We start from the raw sequence: 22529 nt of genomic DNA on the forward strand, positions 1-22529 counted from the left end.
GGTTTTATTTTCGCAATGCATTTGCTCATAGAGCTTTTTGATGTCAAAGTAGGAATGATGTATTCTTGTGGTCGTTTGTGTGTCTGCATTTTAACCCGAGTGGCTGCTATGTGAACAACCCTTCCTCTCAGGCTCGTTAACTCGTTGTTGTCAGCGTCCTCCCGCCTCTCTCTCTCTCTGTGTTTCGTTCTGATGAAAATAATGTGATTTATCGGAAGGAACACTCCCAGGTTGTGCCTCTGAATTAAGTGGGTCTGTTTGGAAGTGTTCAGAAGGGATTTTTTTTGAAAGTATGTTCGGTCTGACCTGGAGTGAAAGTTTTATTTATTTCGCAAAAATAAAAGTGAGCTGGAAGATTGAGTGGGTCACCCTTCTCGTGTCCCCCTCACATTAACCTCTTCCTGGTTTGTCACTTGGAGGTAGTTATTTTCCACTGTTTAGTCCCTCCTCTCTCTCTCTCACCCACACATATTGCTTCGTCAGCCGGCTTCCCCGTGTTACTGCTCGCCCCTGAGTTGATGTTAAGGGAGGACAGGATGGGTGTTGAGCTGCAGCTTTTGCTGCTAACTCTCCCTCTGGTTATCTGGCTAATTTAAACAGCGGGCTTTCCCTCTGTGCGTGGCTCGCAGGGTGGCGTATGCCCCAGTCAGAGAAACATTTTGGCGGAGTATCGTTTTATTCTCGACATTGGGAAGGAAGCGGAGGTTCTCTGAGCCCTGGACCGAGGGGTGCTGAACAGATGCCGCCGGCTTTTCTAACCTCACTCTTTCATTAAGAGTGACAAATCTGCTGTCATTCAAGCAGACTCGCCAATTTACAGCTAATGATTCCTGCATGAAGATTGATCGACGGCTGCGGTGTGTGTGAAGAGGAGGAGCGAATTTCTTGCCCTGTTTTTGTTGTGTGTGTGTGTTTGTTCCTGTGCTGCCTGTGCCCGAGGAGGTGAGCTGTGGAGCCCAGGGGCAGGAGGACGAGGAGAGCTCCAGAGTGTGTTAGACCAGCCCCGGAGGGCTGCCTGCGCCAGCCCTGACTCCTCTTCCCTCTCCCCTGAACCCCAGCGTCTGTGCTGCTGCTGCCGCCCCTCCGACCTTGACATTCCGATGACTGAGTGGAACAGAAACAGCGGATCCCCTCAAGTCTCATCTGAAGCAGAAAAGAAAATGAATGTTTCGTCACGATCTTAACCACTGTGCCTTTGGCACTATCCTCTCAACCCTTACTCTTTTTTCTTCTCATTTTTGTTCTGAAAGCAAGGGGATGGCAGCTGTTCAGGGGCTTCAGAGTGTCATTAGTGGTCAGTTGAGCACAATGTGGATCTGGGACTGACAGTCTGATTGCTGTACTCAATGACAAGAACACCTTGATCTCTGGACCTGTACAACTCATTCATGCTTGCTGCTCTCCTTTGGTCAGGAACAATGGCACTGTAAGTTAAAACCATGTTTGGACTGAAGCCACCACTCTACTACCTCCCAGGTAAGACACGTCAACAGCTACCGTTCTCTGCCTGTGCCTCTATTTCTAAGCACAGTTCCTTCTTTTATCACAATGTCAGTCTGTTACCATTCGCCAGCCGGAGGGTCTTTGCTTCCTCCAATGCTTTTGTTTCTGCCCCCACACTCCCCCTGCCCCCACCACCCGAATCCTCTCTCACACACACAATCTCTCTCTTTTAAAAAGCTTCTGTCTGTTTTATTTAGCAGTGCATTTTTAAAGCACTTGGGTAATCTGACTGTGTTTTTAAGTGGGCTGGGAGTTACCATCAGTGAATGCCCTCTCCGTGTGGCTTGGGGAATTCTGATTGTGGGTCCACAAACAAACTGTGGCCAATAGAGCTCCTTTTATTTCCCCTCAGTGGTGCATTAACTGGCTCGTGGGAAGAAATTCCATAATGGTATTGGTTTCACTTCACCTCAGATTCCCAAGCACCCATCCCTCACACTCTCTCCGTCCTTCTCTGTCTCTGTGGTCTGCCTTTACTCAACAACTCCTCTTCCTTCTGTGGTTTAGATTCGAGATGGCTCACTAGAGCCGGGGCAAATACAACTCCAGTCATACTGTCACCCTACACGTTTGTCCCAAGGTTGCATTCTCGGCCAGCTTCTTTCCTCTTTTAGACAAAATTATTGGGATCACTTTCCAAATCTTTGCTGCCAGCAGCTTGCTGTTCGTGGTAGTAATTTTGTTAATCCGACATCAGATAGAGAATGAGTTGGAATATCCTCAGACTGGTTGAACTTAATGGCAAAATTACTGTCGTTAACCTTTATCCCTCGCATGGCTACTCACTCAGGCTAATTAACTGATATGCACCCCAAAACTTTGTTTCAAACCCCATCCCTTGTCTAATATAGCACTTACACAACATTTCAACTACTTTACCCCATCTCAGTTCCACTGATGTTTGAGCTCTCGCATCCATGTTCATTATTTCTGTGCACTCAATTTCTTTAGTCCCCAATGTTTTGGATTTCCATTAGTCTGTCAGCTGAAACCTTTACTTTGTCAACCGTCAGTGACTCCCAGTCCCCAGCAAATTGAAAGTCTCTGTCTCAGTAAAAAGTCTGTCCTATTCCTTGCCTTCTGTAACCTCCCCATGATTTCAGCCTGTCTCACATTCTTTCATTCTCTGACTCCAGTATCCTCCTTCCCACTGCTCCATGCTAACCTTTAAATAGATACTAATGTTGCCAACGATGGAAGAATCATTTGGTAATCTTTACTCCCTTCAAAGCCTCCCACGAGACTAAAGTATAACGCACACCCAATGATTTATTCTACTATCAAAGCAAAGCAAGTTAAAATTTGCAAAAAGATGCGTTCAAGTGTACCCAACTAAGATTGATTTTTAACATGAATGTACATACCATAGCGAGTATTCTTACATCATTATTATTAGTCATAATAAATACAAATGGAGTTTAAGATGAACGTGACCTTTGGGAAAAAAAATGAGTAAACAGTCAACAAATGAAGTCGGTAAAAGTGAGGGCTGCAGATGCTGGAGATCAGAGTCTAGATTAGAGTGGTGCTGGAAAAGCACAGCTGGTCAGGCAGCATCCGAAGAACAGGAAAATCGACGTTTCGGGCAAAAGGCATTCCTTATGAAGAGCTTTTGCCCAAAACGTCGATTTTCCTGCTCCTCGGATGCTGCCTGACCTGCTGTGCTTTTCCAGCATCACTCTAATCTATTCAACAAATGAAGTTCACTAAGATTTTGGATTTTGACAGCTGGCAGGGGCGTGTCCTCTTGCAAGAGAATCTCAAAGTGGGGTTACTGTTTAGGAGGTCAGCTGTTTAAAACTGAGCTGAGATTTGGGAGGTTTTGGAACGCTGTTTCTCAAAAGGCAGTGGAAGCAAATTTTGAAGGCACCGGTGGATAGATTGTTGGTATGCAAGGGGGTGAAGGGTTACTAGGAAACCTAACTGTGGAGGAATCAGAACCGCCATGATCTGATTGAATGGTGGATCAAGATTGAAAGGCTGTTATGGCCCCCACCTACTCCTATCTAGTATATCTGTGTCTCGGAAAATTGTTTTGTGGTGCAATGGTAATGTCCCTACTTCTGAACCAGGAGACCAAGGTTCAAGTCCCACTTGTTCCAGAGGTGCATACCAACATTTCTGAACAGTTTGATTAAAAAATATCGAAGAAAATTGTGAGGTGGATTCACGCTTCATTCCCATCATGGTGTTCATGTTTCTTTTTTGCAAGTATTTATTATCTCTTGGTTTGATCTCCACTAAATCGAAGTATTGATGTGCATCTATTTATTTTGATGGGTGATTTTGTCGAGTATTAACTGCACTTCATCTTGTCATCTTCACCTTTAACTCGCATAGTGAGCCACTTCTTGGTTTTGAAATGATCATTTGACGGGTACCAAGTGGGGAACAGTGAGGGAGTTCATGGATGCTAGAAATCTAAAATAAAGATATTCAAAAGAAGCTACATCAGACTCCAAACGTTAATTCCGTGTCTCCCTCTTCCTCTCCCCCGTCTCTCCCACCCTCCCCCTTCTTCTCCTCCTTCTCCCCCCAACTCTTCCCTCCCTCTCTCCCCTTCTCTCCTCTCTCTCCTCTTTCTCTCTCTCCTTCTCCTCTCTCTCTCTCTCTCTCTCTCTCTCTCTCTCCCTCTCTCCCTCTCTCTCTCACTTCCCCCCCCCCCCCCCCCCCCCCGGCTCTCTCTCTTCCCCTCCCACTCTCTCTCTCACCCCACCCCTGTCACCACTGCTGCTGGACTGGTTGACTTGCTCCAACAGTTTCTTATTTCTTCCCACTGTATCTCTGACTTTTAAGATTCTCCTTTCTTGACCTCAGGAAAGAATGGCATGCGATAGCTAAATAACATATTCATTGCCAAAGAATGACCACTTACATTAAGAAAAAAAGTATTTTTCATTCTTTCAACCCAAAGTAATTTGAAAGTCTAGGAATGATGCGTTTGTTTTAAGCATGAAATCTGTGATATCTCATTCTGCACAGCCAATGCAATGTGATGATGAGAGTGCTATTAGTAATCAGCAAAGAAAATAAATTGTCAATTAATAAAACCTTGGTGAGCCTAACTAAAATTGTGATCCGAATCCCTTGGTAATACACACCAGGAATTGCAGCTGCAATTTGAAAGACACGCCGGATTATAAGTCTATTATCATCCTTTCTCCATCCCTTCCTCTGGCCCCTTCCCCACATGCCCACTCATACATCTTCATGGTGACTCAAATTTTGGAATATTTTTAAGAGGTAATATTTAACTCATTTAGTTTCTCCCTCCCCTCTTTCTGTTTCTTCTTTCAAAGTATCCTGATTATTTCAGTGCTTGGGGATAAATGTAAAGATCTTAACTGCGTTTTGAGACCAGCAGCCAGCAATATCCTCCTGTCATTGCTTCAGGAAGAGACACGTTGATGTTCGGATATGATTGAAATCATTTTGTTGAGGGAATTTCTACTAAGAGTGTTGAAACATGATATACCTCAGTAATTATTAAAAACCAATCTTCCCAAGTTAACAGCACTTAGCAAGTCTGCACTTCTAAATATCTTCAAAGCTTTTCCTTTCAAACAGAAAGGGGCATCATTTATTTAAAACATTGATAACATGAGAGGAACCAATGCCAGCATCTCTGTTTTAGTAGCAGCAATGCTTAAAAATGGCAGGGAGTTAAGAAAACCAGTCAATCACCTCGTAAAATCATAAAGTACAGCATTCACACTGAATACTGACTATCCTTCCAGTGTGTAATGGTTGTTTTGCAAAGAACTCTGGATTCAAAGAAAATTGTTTCGTAAATCTGGTTTCATTGCAGTTCAGACAATCAATATACTGAGTAATACTATGAAGGAAATACTCCTCTGATTGGAATTCATTTTCAATCCCTTGACCACCTTCAATATATTCTCAAAGGTAGTGGTAAAGGGCAGCACGGTGGCTCAATGGTTAGCACTACTGCCTCACAGCACCAGGGTCCCGTTTTCAGTTCCACCCTTTGGTGACTGTCTGCTTGGAGTTTGCACATTCTCCCTGTGTCTGTGTGAGTTTCTCTGGGTGCTCTGGTTTCCTCCCACAGTCCAAAGATGTGCAGGTTAGGTGAATTGGCCGTGTTAAGTTGTCTATTTGTAGGTTAGATGCATTAGTCAGGGATAAATACAAGGCAGGGAAATGTGTCTGGGTGGGTTACTCTTTGGAGAGGCCTCGTTGAGCCAAAGGGCCTGTTTCCACACTGTAGGAATTCGAATTCTAAAGCTAAAGTGCTGTAGACTTGGCAAGGTTCAAATCCTTCCCAGTTTCCATTAGAATTATCTCTCCTTTATGCAACCTGGAAATTAATTTTTGTCCTCAGTGTCTAGGAAAACCTAAATTATATTTCAGGATTTTCTGGAGCGTAGTACTTGATATGTAATGTATGCTGTTCTTACACTGGTTCCTTGCAAAGCTTAAAAATGTATCAAAGCCAGAAATGGACAAAACAGAATTTCCATAAAACTTTGACTACTTTCTCCCCTTCAGTTGTGGGCTATAAATACTTTGAAGAGTTTCCCCACTCCAATGAGCTGGATGTTCCAGAAAGTCTCTGGGCCAGAAGTCTCTGCCTCTCTCTACAAAGGCAGCAGTAAGGAGGGTCAAATTGACTTCAGATTGTGAGTTTCTCCACTTCTCAATATCCAATGACTATCCTACGCCTGTTCAAATGTGGATATTCAGGGGGTAGGGCTTTGCACCCACTTCTCCAGCACGATGACTAAAGGCCATGCTTGCATTTGTGGATTAGACTAACTCAGGACAAATGGCTATCTTGACAAAGTGCAGCACCAGCCTGCGACAGGTGTGAACTCTCCAACAGGAAGACAACAGTCAGCCTTGAGGTAAAGCGACAGGAAATAGGCAGGCCAAAGGTCGAATGTGTCCTCAGTCAATGCCTTAGAGAAAAAGAGAAGTTGCTGATGTGCCACTAAATATCATTTGATCTTTATATACATACATATTGACAAAAGCAGCTCAGTTCTGAACAGTAACATATGAATAAACAAACAAACTTAGATGTTAGACTCTCCAACAAACAAATGAAGTTCTGACTTGTACAAGATTACATTTATGTATACTGAGGTTTCGGGAGGGTCCGATAACTGAACAGACCCCCATTTAACTTCAGCAGAAACACAAAGATAATTTTATGGAATAGGTATATTTTTGGAATTAAAATAAAACTGCGTACCATTTGATTCCAGGTTTGATTTTCTACTCCGTCAATTTAGCAAGTTGAAGCAATGTGCTGGAGAAACCTGGCAGGGTTTGTGGAGAGACAGAAGTAAAGTTAATATTTGGAGTCCAATATGAATTGGAATTTTTCAGTCTTAGCTGAAGTGAGCTGTGCGTACATTCAGCACTCATGCAAAAGGGAGGAAAAAACCCACATGCCAGGCAACTGGTCTGGGTCTTTAAGGCAACAGTTTAACAATCCTTGGTCATTTCTGCCTCTTCACAAGCAGCGATTCAGGAATTCAGCAAGAGGGTCCTACATGGCAGAGTGAAATACTGTTTTACAGAGACCACCTCTGCAAATCCTATAAAATGACCAAATGCTAAAATCATGACGTGTCTTCAATATTTTTATTTGACTTTGAAAGTTTTTGGGTGATTTTTATCTTCCTAACAAATGCAATTTCTCAGTAGAGAAAGTAAATGCTGAACAATTTCAGGACCTTCTATTGTCTATTGAACTGAAGAGAAGAGTTTAGTAATTCAGATACAGGTGGGTGATTCACACTGGTCTTGGCTCGTTGCTGCTAAATACGTCAAGCCCAGGTTATGAAGAAAACCCAGTAGCTCTGAAAGACAGTGATTTTTTTTTCAACCAATATTTAACAGCTATATTTTACTGAGAAACCCAGGGAGTTCTTGTGGGTTCATTAGTCATCTGACATGTTGCTGAGCTCCTCAGCCAAGTTGGGGTTTCGAGTCAGTGTGTGTTGAGTTCTCTGTGCTTAGCTGGGTTAGTGGTGAAGGAGCTGCAGTTGACTTCAAAGATCCCATTTCTATTCGCTGGGCAGCGATGTCTGCTCCTACCTGCACCTGTATGACCATCAATGCTGGCGGAGATTGAGGAGATGTGCGAGTTCCCCCTCCCCCTCAAAGCAGCTGCACTCTGTTATAAAGTCCAAAGTGGTAGAGGCACAAATTGATACGAATGCATCTGCCCACGCCATGACTAAATCTGCATTTCCCTTCTGTCGCATCTCTTGTCGGTGCTGGAACTATGCTCGGTTGCTGTGTTTCAACCTCCCTGGCCACCATCCCTACAATTCCAGGCACATCGCTGCTGCCTTCCCACTGTTGTTGCACAGTTAAGGTGGGACATCCAAGTGGCTGCTTGCTGCAAATGTCAAAGGTGCAAACTCCATCTGGCAGCACTGGCAAAGCGAGCAATGGGTCGCTACCAGATCATGAGACAAATCGCTGATGGGCTGGCCACCTCAGAATAGCCCTCTGACTGACACGGTTTCCACGATGAGGTCACTCTGCTGTCTTTCGGAAGGTTGGACAGGTCTACGCTAGGTCAGCTTTCAACCTTTTAGATTTGTAACCACTTCAGGTGTGGCAGGAAGGGATAAAACATGGAGCCATCCAGTTAACTCCTGGTTGCATTTATTTTATTGCACAAAGGCAAGATGTTTGGCCTGCTTTCTGTCGCAGTATCCCAGGGATCTTGTGGGGATGTTGTTCATGCTCCCCGGAGTTTTGTATCTGCCGCACAGTCTTACACCTCACTAAAGCTGCTTTTGAGATGCCACAGCTCTGGCTGCAGCACACTGTGTCTGTCTCTCTTTATCTATTAGGCAAACGGCAGAAAACATTCTATCTGCGTGGTGACTTAGTGTCCTTTGTTTTCTATGTTACTCGCCCCTGGTAGCCATCTTTTAGATGCAGGCACTCAACAGAATTTCTGAGGAGTTGCTTAAATGGGGCAATTGCACAGAAACACCATGGAATCTCTTCCGATCATAGCCGAATTGAAAAAAAAGATATAGAGAAAGGATGTTAACCTGTGGACTCCCACCCTCAGGGAATACAGCCCCTTCAGCCTAGCTCTGTTACATTTATATGGAAGAAGATTTCAGTTGTAATGTGACTTTTAAGAGTCTTGAAGGGTGGCAATATCACAGTTTCCTGATGTGTGCTACTTTTATTTTCTGTCTTTAATTCTAACTTGCTCTGTAAATGCTAAGGTCCCTGGAGGTTGTGAAGGATCTGTTTATAGCACACTTGTCATATTTGGTGAATAAAATCTGAATACCAAGTTTCGATTGGAGCACCAACTTGACATGTAGGTAACTTGATGGGAGTAGAAAGTGAGGTATGCAGATGCTGGAGATCAGAGCTGAAAATGTGTTGCTGGAAAAGTGCAGCAGGTCAGGCAGCATCCAAGGAACAGGAAATTCAACGTTTTGGGCATAAGCCCTTCATCAGTTAACTCCTGATGAAGGGCTTATGCCCAAAACGTCGAATTTCCTGTTCCTTGGATGCTGCCTGACCTGCTGCGCTTTTCCAGCAACACATTTTCAACTTGATGGGAGTACCAATTTAAACCAATAATAACACGCGCGCGCACACACACACACACACACACACATATACACGCCATTAATGGTGACCATGGCAGCTGTGCAGAACACAAATGTCACCATTCATGGCCACAGGAAAGACATTAACCCAAATTGAAAGGCTGCTGTTTAATATGGTTCTGCATTCAGCAACATTTGCCAAACAATCCTGAGTGTGACAGTTGCTGATGGTGAAAAGAATATGTCCAAGCCTTCTGCTTTTTCTTAAATTATCCAGGAGATTGGATAATTTAAATCCCACTCTTTCTCCAAACCAGTTGTAAATAACCTGTAAACCAATTAAGCACCAACTGTTGGCTAGTGCACCAGGAAAATGGTGCACTGCTGCCTCACAACACCAGGGACCCGGGTTCGAGTCCATCCTTGGGCAATTGTCTGTGTGGAGTTTGCACGTTCTCCCCGTATCTGCATGGGTTTCCTCCCACAGTCCAAAGATGTGCAGGATTGGCCAGGCTAAATTGCCCATCGCGTCCAGGGATGTGCAGGCTAGGTGGATTAGCCATGAGAAATGAAGGGCAGGGATAGGGGGAGATGCTCTTCAGAGGATTGGTGTGAATTTGATGGGCTGAATGGCCTGCTTTCACACTGTAGATATTCTGAGATTCTCCTGTAATATAAATTGTTGTGATTGTTTGCAATTTGGCAAACAACCTTATATATCTTAATGAATGCAAGATGAAAAGCTTTGGTGCATCGGGTGGCACGGTGACTCGGTGGTTAGCACTGCTGCCTCACCATGCCAGGGACCCGGGTTCAGTTCCCGCCTCGTGCAACTGACTGTGTGGAGTTTGCACATTCTCCCCGTGTCTGCGTGGGTTTCCTCCAGGTGCTCCGGTTTCCTCCTACAGTCCAAAGATGTGCAGGTTAGGTGAATTGGCCATGCTAAATTGCCCATAGTGCTGGGTGTAGTATTGCTCTTCAGAGGTTCGGTGTGGACTTGTTGGGCCAAAGGGCCTGTTTCCACACTGTAGGGAATCTGATCTAATCTAATCTCTATCTTTGAAGTTACATTCAAGTTCTGACAGACATTGTGTACAAGGGAAAGGTACATGTAACCAGGGATTCAGTATTAGACTCACAGTTTAATATAACTTCATGGCCCAAATAACCACCCTATCCCATGAACATCTAGATGTCACGTTTAGCACCATTTGTGACTTTTCACACTGAAGCCATGTAAATGGACAATGTCTAGGCTTGGGCTGACAAGTGGCAACTAACATTTGTACCATACAAATGCCATGCAGTGGCCATCTCCAATAAGAGACAATCTAACCACTACCTCTTGACATTCAATGGTGTCACCATTACTGAATCCCCCATTATCAACATCCTGGGCATTATCATTGACCAGAAACTCAACTGGAATTGCCACAATGGCTACATGAGCAGGTCAGAGGCTGCGAATACTGAAGCAAGTAACTCACCACCTGACTCCCCAAAGCCTGTCCATCATCTTCAAGTCAGGAATGTGATGGAATACTCCCCCACTTGCCTGGATCTACACTTGACACCATCCAGGCCAAAGCAACCGACTTGATTGGCCCTATACACTCAAGCATCCATTCCCTCCACCACTGATACTCAGTAGCAGCACTTATGTACTACCTGCGAGGTGTACTGCACAAATTCACCAAAGATCCTTAGACAACACTTTCCAAGCCTAGAAAGATAAGGAACATCACCACTTTCAAGTTTCCATCCAAGGCACTCACCATCCTGACTTGAAAATATTTTGCCATTCCTTCACTGTCGCTGGGTCAAAATCCAGAATTCATTCCCAAAGGATTTTGAACCACTGCACAAAACTAGACTGCAACAGTTCAAAAAGGCAGCTCACCACTGCCTTCGCAGGGGCAACTAGGGGTGGGCAATAAACACTGGCCCGACCAGCGATGCCCACATCTCACCAGTGAATAAAACAAAAATATCTTTCACTTGCCTTGTGAAAATATTGTTAGTGATACTTCCTTTCAATTACTTATCATGATGAATATTTTCAGGTGCATTGAATGTCATCCTATCAGTGTATAAGTTGGGGAAAAGGCAGAAAAGGATTGTTGAAGGTTTCAGATCAGCCGTGATCTCATTGAATGTTGGAGCAGACTGGATAGACAGAATGGCCCAAGTCTGTCCTACGTTTTATTGTCTGAGTTATGCACGTGTGCTGTCATCTGCTGGTTCCCAATCAATGCACCATTTTTCTCTACTCTGTGATTAATACAAAAATAATTGCTGAAGTTGTTCATTGCTGCACAGTGCAGTTGTCTCTGCAACTAGGAATAAGGTCCTCGACCAGTTGTAGCTTGTAATTCTATGTATGATAAAGGCAGGATGCAAAGGTGCATCTGTTCGTGGAGTGAGCTTGTACCTAGTTTGCCCTTGTCCAACTCGCTCTTAAAAAGCAGTTAATTGGACAGGGTAGTAGCAGCTGAATTGCTAAACCGTGAAACCTGTTGTGGAAGAAAACAGGAAGGAAACAAAACCTGGGCTGAAAGATACTCTGAAGGAGGATTGATAGGCCCTGGTTAATGAGTAATGCCTCTCGATTGGAGGGGAGTATTGTGGCTGTGGAACCTGTAGCCACAATTTGCTCATTTGACGGTATCTCGCTTGTGTTTATCTAGAGATTCAACGCAGTTTAAGTTGTTTCAGAGCATGATATATAAAATTGTGCAGTCTCCTCATAAAGGCTAAGGTTTAAAATAGTCCTAGCACCATTTGCAGGACTGGTTGGACCATAATTTCAATCAGAGGAATAAAATCTTCATCACAAATTAGCACGGTGCAACTTTTGGTGCTAAGAGTGAATTCTATCTTTCATTCTGTGTTTCAAGAAAATAATGGAAGTACAACATGGAATAGGGTGGGTATCCTTCAAAGGCCAAGATTGGACATCTCAGTTGGGAAAAGGTTAATATGTTGAGGTAACCTTGTAGGGCAGGACTACAGACGGAAGGGTGGGACTCCTGAGTTATTTGCCCAACATCTGTGAAGCAGGCAGGCTGACCAGATGTTTGCTGTCCCTTCTCTGGGCTTGATAACATCTGTTAACGGACAGGGCTAAATGCCATTGTAATCAATTTTTACACTTTACTGCTGTGTAATGACACTGATAACAGCAGCAACATATGTCCCTTAAACTGATAAGTACAGTCAGCCCAAAGTGTTTATTAGTCTCTCACACTGTGTGCTGCCTAGAAAGCTTTGACAAGGAATTGCTACTTACTGCACTTTAAACATTTATGGTACAATGTTGTTTTGCTACCCTGATGCTTTTTACGAACTAGTGGTATGTGTGTATTAAAACTTTTATGAGCAGATCAACACACGCTACACGCAAAGGCACACAATCTCCTTTATACGTGCTCAATGGAATTGGTTGATTTGACTTCAGTTTGAGAGAGAACTTTGCCTGCTCTGTTCTGTCCGAATGCTCTGTAGAATGCCATTGCGATGTGCCTTTTTGTGTTCTGCGTTGATGCTCTTTATACCTGATCACATAGTGTGAGGGGATTGAAATTAAAGGCTGTGTTTGACCATGTATTTGCTCTCCTCAAATCGATTCGTCGTGAGTTTGAGACGATTTTAAATCCATCTGTGAATAATTTTAGCAAGTAACTTTTTCCCTTTCAGGGACTGTGGGGATAGAATTGCCTGTCAAGGTTACTGTCGGCACTAAATGGGGCCAAAGTGGCTTCTGAAGGTGTAGCTCCATTTTATTCCAAGGTTATTGATTGACAATAATGGCTGTCAGTGACCAATTCACTTAGTACTTTGGGTTCTTTGCCAGAAAGTTGGACTTAATGGTATTCAGATTTCTCTCAGGTCAGGTGACCTTTAAAGGCACATGCCTACGAAGTGGCGAATACTGTCTTACTGCATTTGTCTCCCAACACTAACGGCATGCACTGGCCTATAACCTGAAGATGTGTTCTGTCATAGTTGAGGGGGATAGTATGAGTCATCAATTTAAAAAGTGAGTGAGACAATCAGAAGAAGAGTTCCTTATCATTTCAGTTCCATTGTGTTAGTGCACTGGCTGAGTTGAACTGAGCTGTGACAATGAAGATCAGTGATGTTAAATGGTCATAGTTTCCTGTTATTAAAGCCTTCACCCCCCATCCCTCTATGTTTTCATCTCCTCTTCTGAAAGAACTGACTCCTGCCAACTGCAGTTGTCCAATTGACCCCTCTTCCTGTATGAGTGTCTCTGGGTAATAAACATGTAAAAGATATTAAAGGAAAGCTCAATGTTGACCATACATAAAATTTTCACATCTCAGCAGGAATTGCAAAGCTGTCTGTAACTACAGAGGAACCTCAATTACCTAGCATTTGATAATCCAAAGGATTATCTGGACAAGATTGCAAGGTCCTGATGTTTATAAACGGTGTTATCCAAACATTCAATTATCCAAACAAAATACTCCCCACCCGAGCTGTTTGGATAATTGAGGTTCCTCTGTATACATCTTCATGCCACATTTGTCTGGTGCTTACTAACCTGTGCATTGGGAAAATGTCCCAAAAAATGCCACCTTCGATTCGGATTGAGTAGTTTCCATAAAGGACAGTAGCTTCATTTTCACCAGCTTTGTGCCACCACTGAAAGAGAAAGTCAGTCCAAGATATAGTTTAAGAAGATTATAGCTTAGCAAGAACAAATGTTATACAACTTTAAGATAGTGCAGCATGTTTAGGTTTCTCACTATGGTGAGGGGAATAGACACTAAAGCAGGAGCCAAGTGGACCAGAAGGTGATAGAAGCCGTGTTGTGGAAGATAGTTTTGGACACTACTTTTGAAGATGATATAACCAATAGTTCTGATTGGAGTTCCCAACCATAGATGTAGCACTGAAGCTGGCCTAAGCAGCCCACAATAATCACAGCAATTGTAGTTGATAGTAGAGTAGAGGTGTATGGAAGAGTGGTAGAATTGTGGTAGAGTGGCACGGTGGCGCAGTGGTTAGCACTGCTGCCTCACAGCGCCTGAGACCCGGGTTCAATTCCCGACTCAGGCGACTGACTGTGTGGAGTTTGCACGTTCTCCCCGTGTCTGCGTGGGTTTCCTCCGGGTGCTCCGGTTTCCTCCCACACTCCAAAAATGTGCGGGTCAGGTGAATTGGCCATGCTAAATTGTCCGTAGTGGTAGGTAAGGGGTAAATGTAGGGGTATGGGTGGGTTTCGCTTCGGCGGGTCGGTGTGGACTTGTTGGGCCGAAGGGCCTGTTTCCACACTGTAAGTCTAATCTAAAACAAAAATTAGCCAGTTTAAGGCATGCTATGACCCAGACCTGGGGAGAGGCTATGAAGATCTTTGCCAAGATGGACAAGGATTCATTAATCAATGCATTGGAGAGCAGGGGTAACAGCGACCATCACTCTTGAGATCTAGGCTTCAGCATAATAAATCAATTAACAGCTGAGGTAATATAATGCACAGGTAACCAGCTATCCACCTTCCACTGAACAACAGGAAATTGGGCAATTCCAGTGAATGGAATCCTTTTAGTGTTGTCTTCACTATTGTAATATTTTACCCGCTATATATATAATTGATTCCGGTTATGATGGCTCTGTGGTTAGTCCTCTGTTTTGTCATTAAATTGTCATGAGCTCATGATTGGAATGGTGCAAATACTGGCAATTACAGAGACTAAAAATTCAATTAATTCAGATGAGCAGATTAAATATACAGTGAATTTTAATAATCTGCACTGAAGGCAGAAGATTACCATAGACAACATTTTAAACAGATCATGGCACCTTCGTGCAGAATAAGAAAAGCCCACATCTGAATTTGATTTATGTCCTGGAACTGAAGCCCTTGTCGGTTGGAGAGAAAGCGGATCCAGATTTTTATTTGTGCCTCACTAAGCCAGTAATGATGTCGTGTAGATCAGCTCGCCTCTGGTGGTTTTATTTGGTGACGCCATCGGCCAAGGAGGGGATCACTGGCTGTCTGCAGTGTAATAACTCAGTGCATGTGAGTAATGTGTGGGACTAACCCACAGACTGCAGTAACCCAGCATGGAATTGTTGCCTACAGGCCCTGTTGCAGACTCCATTCCCCTGACAAATTTGTTCAGATTCCCATCACTAACCCCTCCCACTCGTTACGGCCATACTTGCTGGAGAATGAGTTGGGAAAGCTAGGCAGTCCTGTATTGCACAGTTCAAACACCTCCCACACTCCCCTTCCCCAATCCAATAGAGCATTTATTAAAAAAAAGAGCCATACATATTAGTATATAGTAGATCACAGCTGCCTTAATAGTACACATGTGCATTCATAAGACCATAAGACATAGGAGTGGAAGTAAGGCCATTCGGCCCATCGAGTCCACTCCGTCATTCAATCATGGCTGATGGGCATTTCAACTCCACGTACCAGCATTCTCCCTGTAGCCCTTGATTCCTCGAGACATCAAGAATCTATCAATCTCTGCCTTGAAGACATTTAGTGTCCTGGCCGACACTGCACTCTGCGGCAATGAATTCCACAGGCCCACCACTTTCTGGCTGAAGAAATGTCTCCGCATTTCTGTTCTGAATTGACCCCCTCTAATTTTAAGGCTGTGTCCACGGGTCCTAGTCTCCTTGCCTAACAGAAAAAATTTCCTAGCGTCCACCCTTTCCAAGCCATGTATTAACTTGTATGTTTCTATTAAGTCTCTCCTTAATCTTCTAAACTCCAATGAATACAATCCCAGGATCCTCAGCCGTTCCTCGTATGTTAGACCAACCATTCCAGGGATCATCCGTGTGAATCTCCACTGGGGGACACATTCCATTGCCAGTATGTGCTTCCTGAGGTGTGAGAACCAAAACTGGACACAATACTCCAAATGGGGCCTAACCAGAGCTTTATAAAGTCTCAGTAGCACAATGGTGCTTTTCTATTCAGTAGAGGACTGCAGATGCTGGAGATCAGAGTCGAGAGTGGCATTCTTGAGTAAAGCACAGCAGGTATGGCAGCATTCGAGGAGCAGGAGAATCGATGTTTCGGGCATTAGCCAGTGGACACAGCTTAAAAATACGAGGTAGACCATTTAGGACAGAGATGAGGAGAAACTTGTTCACCCAGAGAGTGGTGGCTGTGTGGAGTGCTCTGCCCCAAAGGGCAGTGGAGGCCCAGTCTCTGGATTCATTTAAGAAAGAGTTGGATAGAGCTCTCAAGGATTGTGAAATCAAGGGTTATGAAGATAAGGCAGGAACAGGATGCCATGATCATATTGAATGGTGGTGCAGGCTCAAAGGGCAGAATGGCCTACTCCTGCACCTATTGTCTATTGTCATTGATGCTTCAACTGCTCCATGCAGTAATAATTTAGTTGCAATGTGTGGCACATCTGTGCCTGGTGCTAAGTCCTAATATTCATCAGCCAGACCCTGCCAGTTTTCCGACTGGCTTCTTTATTCAAGCCTGATGTTTCTGTGGCTATCTGTCTGTCTCTCTTTTTCTTTCACTTTCTCCATCCCCCCGCCCTTCCTCTTGAATTTTAAGCTCAATCTCCAAGTTAATGAATTCATTTTGGAGTGACAGATTTTTATTTTCTAAAAAAATCCGGGAGAGAGAGATTGCTAATTTGGAAAAGGTTTTGAGCCTGGCATCAGGGAAGGAGTTCAGACTGATCAGTTTGAAATCCAGGCGACATCTTGCCGGATGACTGACGACAAAAGCATTGTGGGCCATCGATTGCTAACAGATGGCCTGATTATTAGCAAAATCAAGATACATGCAGCAAATCGGCACTGTTGCCAGTGTTCATTTCTTACCCAGAGATAAACCGGGCTGGTCCACTGGTACCATCTGCAGACTTGCGAAGTGCATTAAACCCGAATTGATTGAGTCAGTGCTCATGGGTTTATCATTTTAAAAAGGGAAAGGAATCGGTTGGGTGAAATGGAATAATAAACACACTTTGTACTGGTAATGAGAAGCACAAGTCCCCGCGACAATCAATAATATGAATACTTCATTATCTCCATTGTCCATGCTTGTTATTTAGCCATTTGTAATTGTTCAGTGAAGGGAGTTTCTCATTGCTCTGTCCTCCATCCCTTTCGTTATGTCAGCTGTTTATTTCAGTTGATGATTGCCTTGATTTCCTATCTACATTTTCCAGCTCAAGCAACAAACCATGAAAAGAAAATGTCTCCTTTCTCTCTAATTTCTGATACCCCTGCCGTCTCCTGGATCCTCTGTTCCTCCTTTCCCTGATGTGGAACCATGCTGGTCTACAATTCTGTGGCAGACATATTCCTTCAAGCCAATAGACAATAGGCTAGACAATTTGCTCATGGGTAGCACAATAGTTTGTCCTTGTTTGAGGCTGGGACACTGAATGGAGAACAATGAGATTACGTGGTTGAGCTTTGCGCTGTATCTCAGGAAGACCGAACCCAGTTGGAACATCTCCTACCTGTTAAGAATTATCTGACATCAGGTTGCCCGGATGCTATTTTTGCTGCAGGTAGTTTCTGCGATTTTAGAGGCTGACAGACTGGCTTAAAACAAACCTCTTACGTTTATATAACAGTGCCACGGGACCTCCAAAATTGCTTCCTTTTGACATGTAGTCTCTGTAGCAACTGACAGCCAATTAATGCAAAGCAAATTCCTCTGAACAGCAGCATGGTAATGGCCAGATACAGGTCATTCTGCTATAACATACATTTCCTCAACGCAAATTTGCTGTAATAGGATTGATGAATTGGGGACACTTATTAAAGCGCAAATTTCTACATGTGTGTTGTCTGCAAAATTATGACATTGCCAACACTCTAAGTGCTGTTTCTAAAGCGTGACTTTTCGATAATGCAGGGTTACATAAGAATGCAACCATTGCAGTATGGAAGATTTACCTATGGTCTCTTTCTGTGTTGTTGATCAAGGGACAGATCAAGACACAAAGCCCTGCTCCACCTGAAAGCGCTGACAGGACATCACCTAAATGTTTCTTTCAAATGATGGCACCTTTGACAGTGCAGCAATCCCTCAGTATTGCATTGAAGTGTCAGCCTTGTACTCTGTGCTGAAAATCTGGAACCAGCCTTCAATCCCAAACCTTAGAGCTCAGAGATGACAGAGTAACCAACTGAGCCACAGCTGACAGCAATTGGGATCTCGGTCAACTGACTGATGCCGGTTGGAGAGTCAATATTTCCAGATCTGAGCATCAGAATATTTTGTGCATACAGCTGTGAAGGTATTCCATCAATTCACTTATCACATCCAGGATTTCAAGGTAAATTGATCCCTTGAGTCACATGAAGACCGGGGTTAGAACCCAGAGTGTTTAAGCTTTGCACAAAACTGCTGCCTGGATAAAGTTGCTGAGCTATACCAAAGTGCTCCTAACTTTGAACTTTCTTTTTGAACTGCTTGGTGAGGTGAGGACTGCTTGTGTTGGGAATTGCGAACTATCTATTTCAGACACCTTGAGTGCCTATGAGGAGTCAGTAGTATAGTGGTAATGCAGAGCTGTGAGTGGGTAATGCAGAGCTGTGGGCCGGTGATGCAGAGCTGTGGACCAGTGAGGCTGAGCTGTGGGCCGGTGAGGCTGAGCTGTGGGCCGGTAATGCAGAGCTGTGGACCAGTGAGGCTGAGCTGTGGGCCGGTAATGCAGAGCTGTGGACCGGTGAGGCTGAGCTGTGGGCCGGTGAGACTGAGCTGTGGACCAGTGATGCCGAGCTATGGGCAGGTGATGCCGAGCTGTGGTCCAGTGATGCCGAGCTGTAATCTGGTGATGCTGAGCTGTAGACCGGTGACGCAGAGCTGTAGGTTGGTGATGCCGAGCTGTAGATTGGTGATGCCGAGCTATAGGCTGGCGATGGCGAGTTGTGGGCCGGTGATGCCGAGCTGTAGGCTGGTGATGCCGAGCTGTAGGTTGGTGATGCCGAGCTGTAAGCTGGCGATGGTGAGCTGTGGGCCGGTGATGGTGAGCTGTGGGCCGGTGATGGTGAGCTGTGGGCCGGTGATGGTGAGCTGTGGGCCGGTGATGCCGAGCTGTAGGTTGGTGATGCCGAGCTGTAGGCTGGCAATGGCGAGTTGTGGGCCGATGATGGTGAGCTGTGGGCCGATGATGGTGAGCTGTGGGCCGGTGATGGTGAGCTGTGGGCTGGTGATGCAGAGCTGTGGGCTGGTGATGCTGAGCTGCAGGTTAATGCTGTGTGAGATGTGTGTTTGAATCCTCCTGTGGAAGACAGTGAAATTTGGAATCAATACAAATCCGAAAGGAAAAGCTAGCCAAATGAAACTATGCAGTAGATTGTGGTAAAAAATTTAGCCCATTCGCTAACTTTCTTTAGGGGAGGAAATCTGCCATTTACTCTTGGCTTGGCCAACATGTGGCTCCAGACTCTCAGCAGTGTGGTTGACCCTCTGCAATTAGGGATGGGCAATTAATGTTGGTGTGGCCAGTGTTACCCACATCCCATGAACAATTTTTAAAATGCATTCCACATCAGGCATATTGTTCATCTAGTTCCAGACCAGAAAGTTCCCTTTACTGTCCTCCAACAGTCTACTTCCTTCCACTATGGGACGTGTGACATTCTTGCTATTATCTCTCACTGTCCAGTCCAACAGCATTGCTGTGTTTGATTACCAATTAGTGTGGAATTAAGGACAGTTTGGCGCTGCAAGTCTGTGCCCTCCAGGAATTGGATTAAGATTGTTCATACAGGAGCCTTACAGACAGCACACTGACATTCTGGGCTCCATTGACACAGCAGGATCCAGAGGTGAACATTGCTGTCCCAACGCATTTCCACTCTGTTTCCTGCCTCAATACAGGGAGAAAAGCCCTTGTGCTGTTGCAGTGCTGAAATGAGTGCTGTAAATCAGCTAATTGTTGTTTAGCTAACACTATCGTAAGAGCAAGGGCGCACCTGGCAACCTTTAACCCCCCCCTGTTGCAAATGCGACAGAAACACTTGCAATGCTGCAATTCTTCACCACAGAAAGTGAAATAAGGCGGTGTTAAAACGTCTCATTTATTCGCACCCTGTTTAGTAAAATTACCATAAAAAGGCCTTTATGCAGTTTTTAAAAAAATTGGTGCCTGACTCTCAGGAAAGCATCGAGGGAACATTTTATGAAGATCTGGAATGGTTTTGTGCAAATTGTCAAAAAAAATCCAGAAAAATGATCAAACCAGCCAGAAGACTTCCAGTTAAAAAAAAAATCACATAAAGTAAATGGAAAGCAGAGTGGGTTCTGTACTGATTTGGTCATTTAATGATCGTGGCAAGTGAAGGTTACATTATCAGATAATCCCACAGTCAAGCAAATGGCTGCATGACATAGTTAGAATGATTTATATTGAGTCTGTTATGTATTAGCTCAGACAGCAACTACCCAGCCCCTCCATAATCAATGGGAGAGATTACAAGCGACACACAAGTTGATCTCCGAATGGCCTTTTAATGTCTCTGGTTGATTTGCACTATACACGTCTAATGGCTTTTGTGGTTCTCTCTCTTTCTATCATTCTGTTGTGCAGACAGCTCTTGTTCTTTGCCCCCTCCTTCCTTATCATTCTGGACGCACTCCCCGACGGCACCACTGAAAGGCTTGACAGCCGAGCAGGGATCAGGATGAAGGGATAATAATTGATGTCCCTGCTAGTAGCGCTCTACAGCAGGTCAACCATCCCCGTGCTCTCCTGTGTGAGCATGAGGGCCCCTAGGTTCTCTGACCCACTCACTGACAGCTCATGTGTGTGCTCTAAAATTTAATTGCTCTGCTCTGCCCAATTTGCATAATCCACATAATCACACTGATTTTAATTGCCCACAACTCCACAAAGATCATGTGGTTAAGTGGTAAATCATAATTAGATAAATAATTGCTTTGGCCAGAGCAAGCTGCTTTGTTATACCTGCCATCTGCTGGGCAGTTTCTGTCTCTCAAAACAATACCTCTCGGAAAGCAGATCATGGAGCTCCCAGCTTATCTGCGGAGAGCTGTATTTTGGAATCCTGCCGGAGACTGCAGGATCTGTGGAATGTTTTCTGATTTGGCAGGTTAGTTATTCATCTATTAGATCAGTACCGGAGCCTGGCTTCACATGGAAGGAGCCAGTTTATTTGGCTTTATATTTTATTCTGTTTCCCCATTCTCCCTCTTGCAAAGCTTTCAAAATGTATCATGCAAAAGAGCCACGATCGCCTCATGTATTATTTCTACATCATGGTTAAGAATTGAAGACAATTCTCAGCCTTTATTCAGCACTTCTTTATTTGTTTGAAGTCACTTCTCAAATTATGTTAGAATGGCTCCAGTATTGGAGCCTTGTTTCGGCATGGGAAGTCGGTAGAAATGGGGGAGGGCGGGTCTAGTAAAGGGAGTTTGTAGCTGCTTCACCTCATTGGCAAAAGTGCTTCAAACCGTGTAGAGCCTTTTTGTTACTGAGGTAAGGAGAGCAGTCAGTCAGCCTGTGTCATCGATGCTGTTCCCTGTCCCTCAACCTCAGGTGGGGTCACTGGTGGTGAACTTCTGCCCTTTGTAGTCCATCCATTGAGAGAGGGGAAGAACTACAACTTAGTATTTTTGTGGGAGAAAATTGGGGAATTCCATGTTACCTGGGATCCAATTTTACTTTAAAGGGAATGATTGAGAAAAAGTTTGAAGCCTTATATTCTAACTGGATCGGGAGCAAACTTATGCCCTTGGTTATTTTTAACCAACCTGTTTAGAGATGTTATAGAATCCCTACAGTATGGAAGCGGGCCATTCGGCCCGTGGAATCCACACCAACCTTTTGAACTACTTCCCATCCAGACCCACCCTATCCCTGTGGGCCTGCATTTCCTATGGTAAATCCGCTTAACCTGCACATCCCTAAACACTATGGGCAATGCAACATGGCCAGTCCACCTGACCTGCACATCCTTGGACTGTGGGAGGAAACTGGAGCTACTGTGCGCTTTCCACCCCCCAAATGTCTGTTGTGACAGACCTGTTGGTCATGTGGGACTTAGAACAATACAGCACAGAACAGGCCCTTCGGCCCTCGATGTTGTGCCGACCTGTGAACTATTCTCAGCTTGTCCCCCCACCACTATCCCAAAATCATCCATGTGCTTATCTAACTATTGTTTAAATCTCCTTAAAGTGGCTGACTTGAACCCAGGCCTCCTGATCCAGAGGTAGGAATACTGCCACTGCGTGTAAAACACCTGTAAACTATCAGGTGACAGGAGAAAGCATTTTTGTTATAGGTTCAATCTGAAAGTAAAACCTTCCATTCTGTTAGTTGTTTGGGTGATATCAAAATTGAATACTCCATCAAAGTAGAAGATTGTCTCAGGCCTGTTAAAGGATCGACATTGCTATATCATTTCATGATGATGATGTTGCTTAAGAAAAGACTGTCTGAAGCACTGGTTTTA

At 44.3% G+C, this 22529-nt stretch overlaps 1 protein-coding gene across 12 annotated transcripts in view; it reads left to right on the top strand.

Moving 5' to 3' along the window:
- gse1b (Gse1 coiled-coil protein b) overlaps positions 1–22529 on the top strand; it is a 336737-nt gene that overhangs the window by 180249 nt on the left and 133959 nt on the right. For 2 of the 12 annotated variants that reach the window (XM_060837960.1, XM_060837968.1), the window contains exon 1: positions 499–1476. The exons of 9 other annotated variants lie outside the window; for them this stretch is intronic. In XM_060837960.1, the coding sequence (XP_060693943.1) occupies positions 1440–1476 (37 nt within the window). In that variant the 5' untranslated portion in view covers positions 499–1439. Of the gene's footprint in view, positions 1–498; positions 1477–22529 lie in introns of those variants that run through there. One more of the 12 variants, XM_060837964.1, reaches the window with a different exon arrangement.

The sequence above is a fragment of the Hemiscyllium ocellatum genome, chromosome 17 (genome assembly GCF_020745735.1).
Source record: "Hemiscyllium ocellatum isolate sHemOce1 chromosome 17, sHemOce1.pat.X.cur, whole genome shotgun sequence".
NCBI lineage: Eukaryota > Metazoa > Chordata > Chondrichthyes > Orectolobiformes > Hemiscylliidae > Hemiscyllium > Hemiscyllium ocellatum.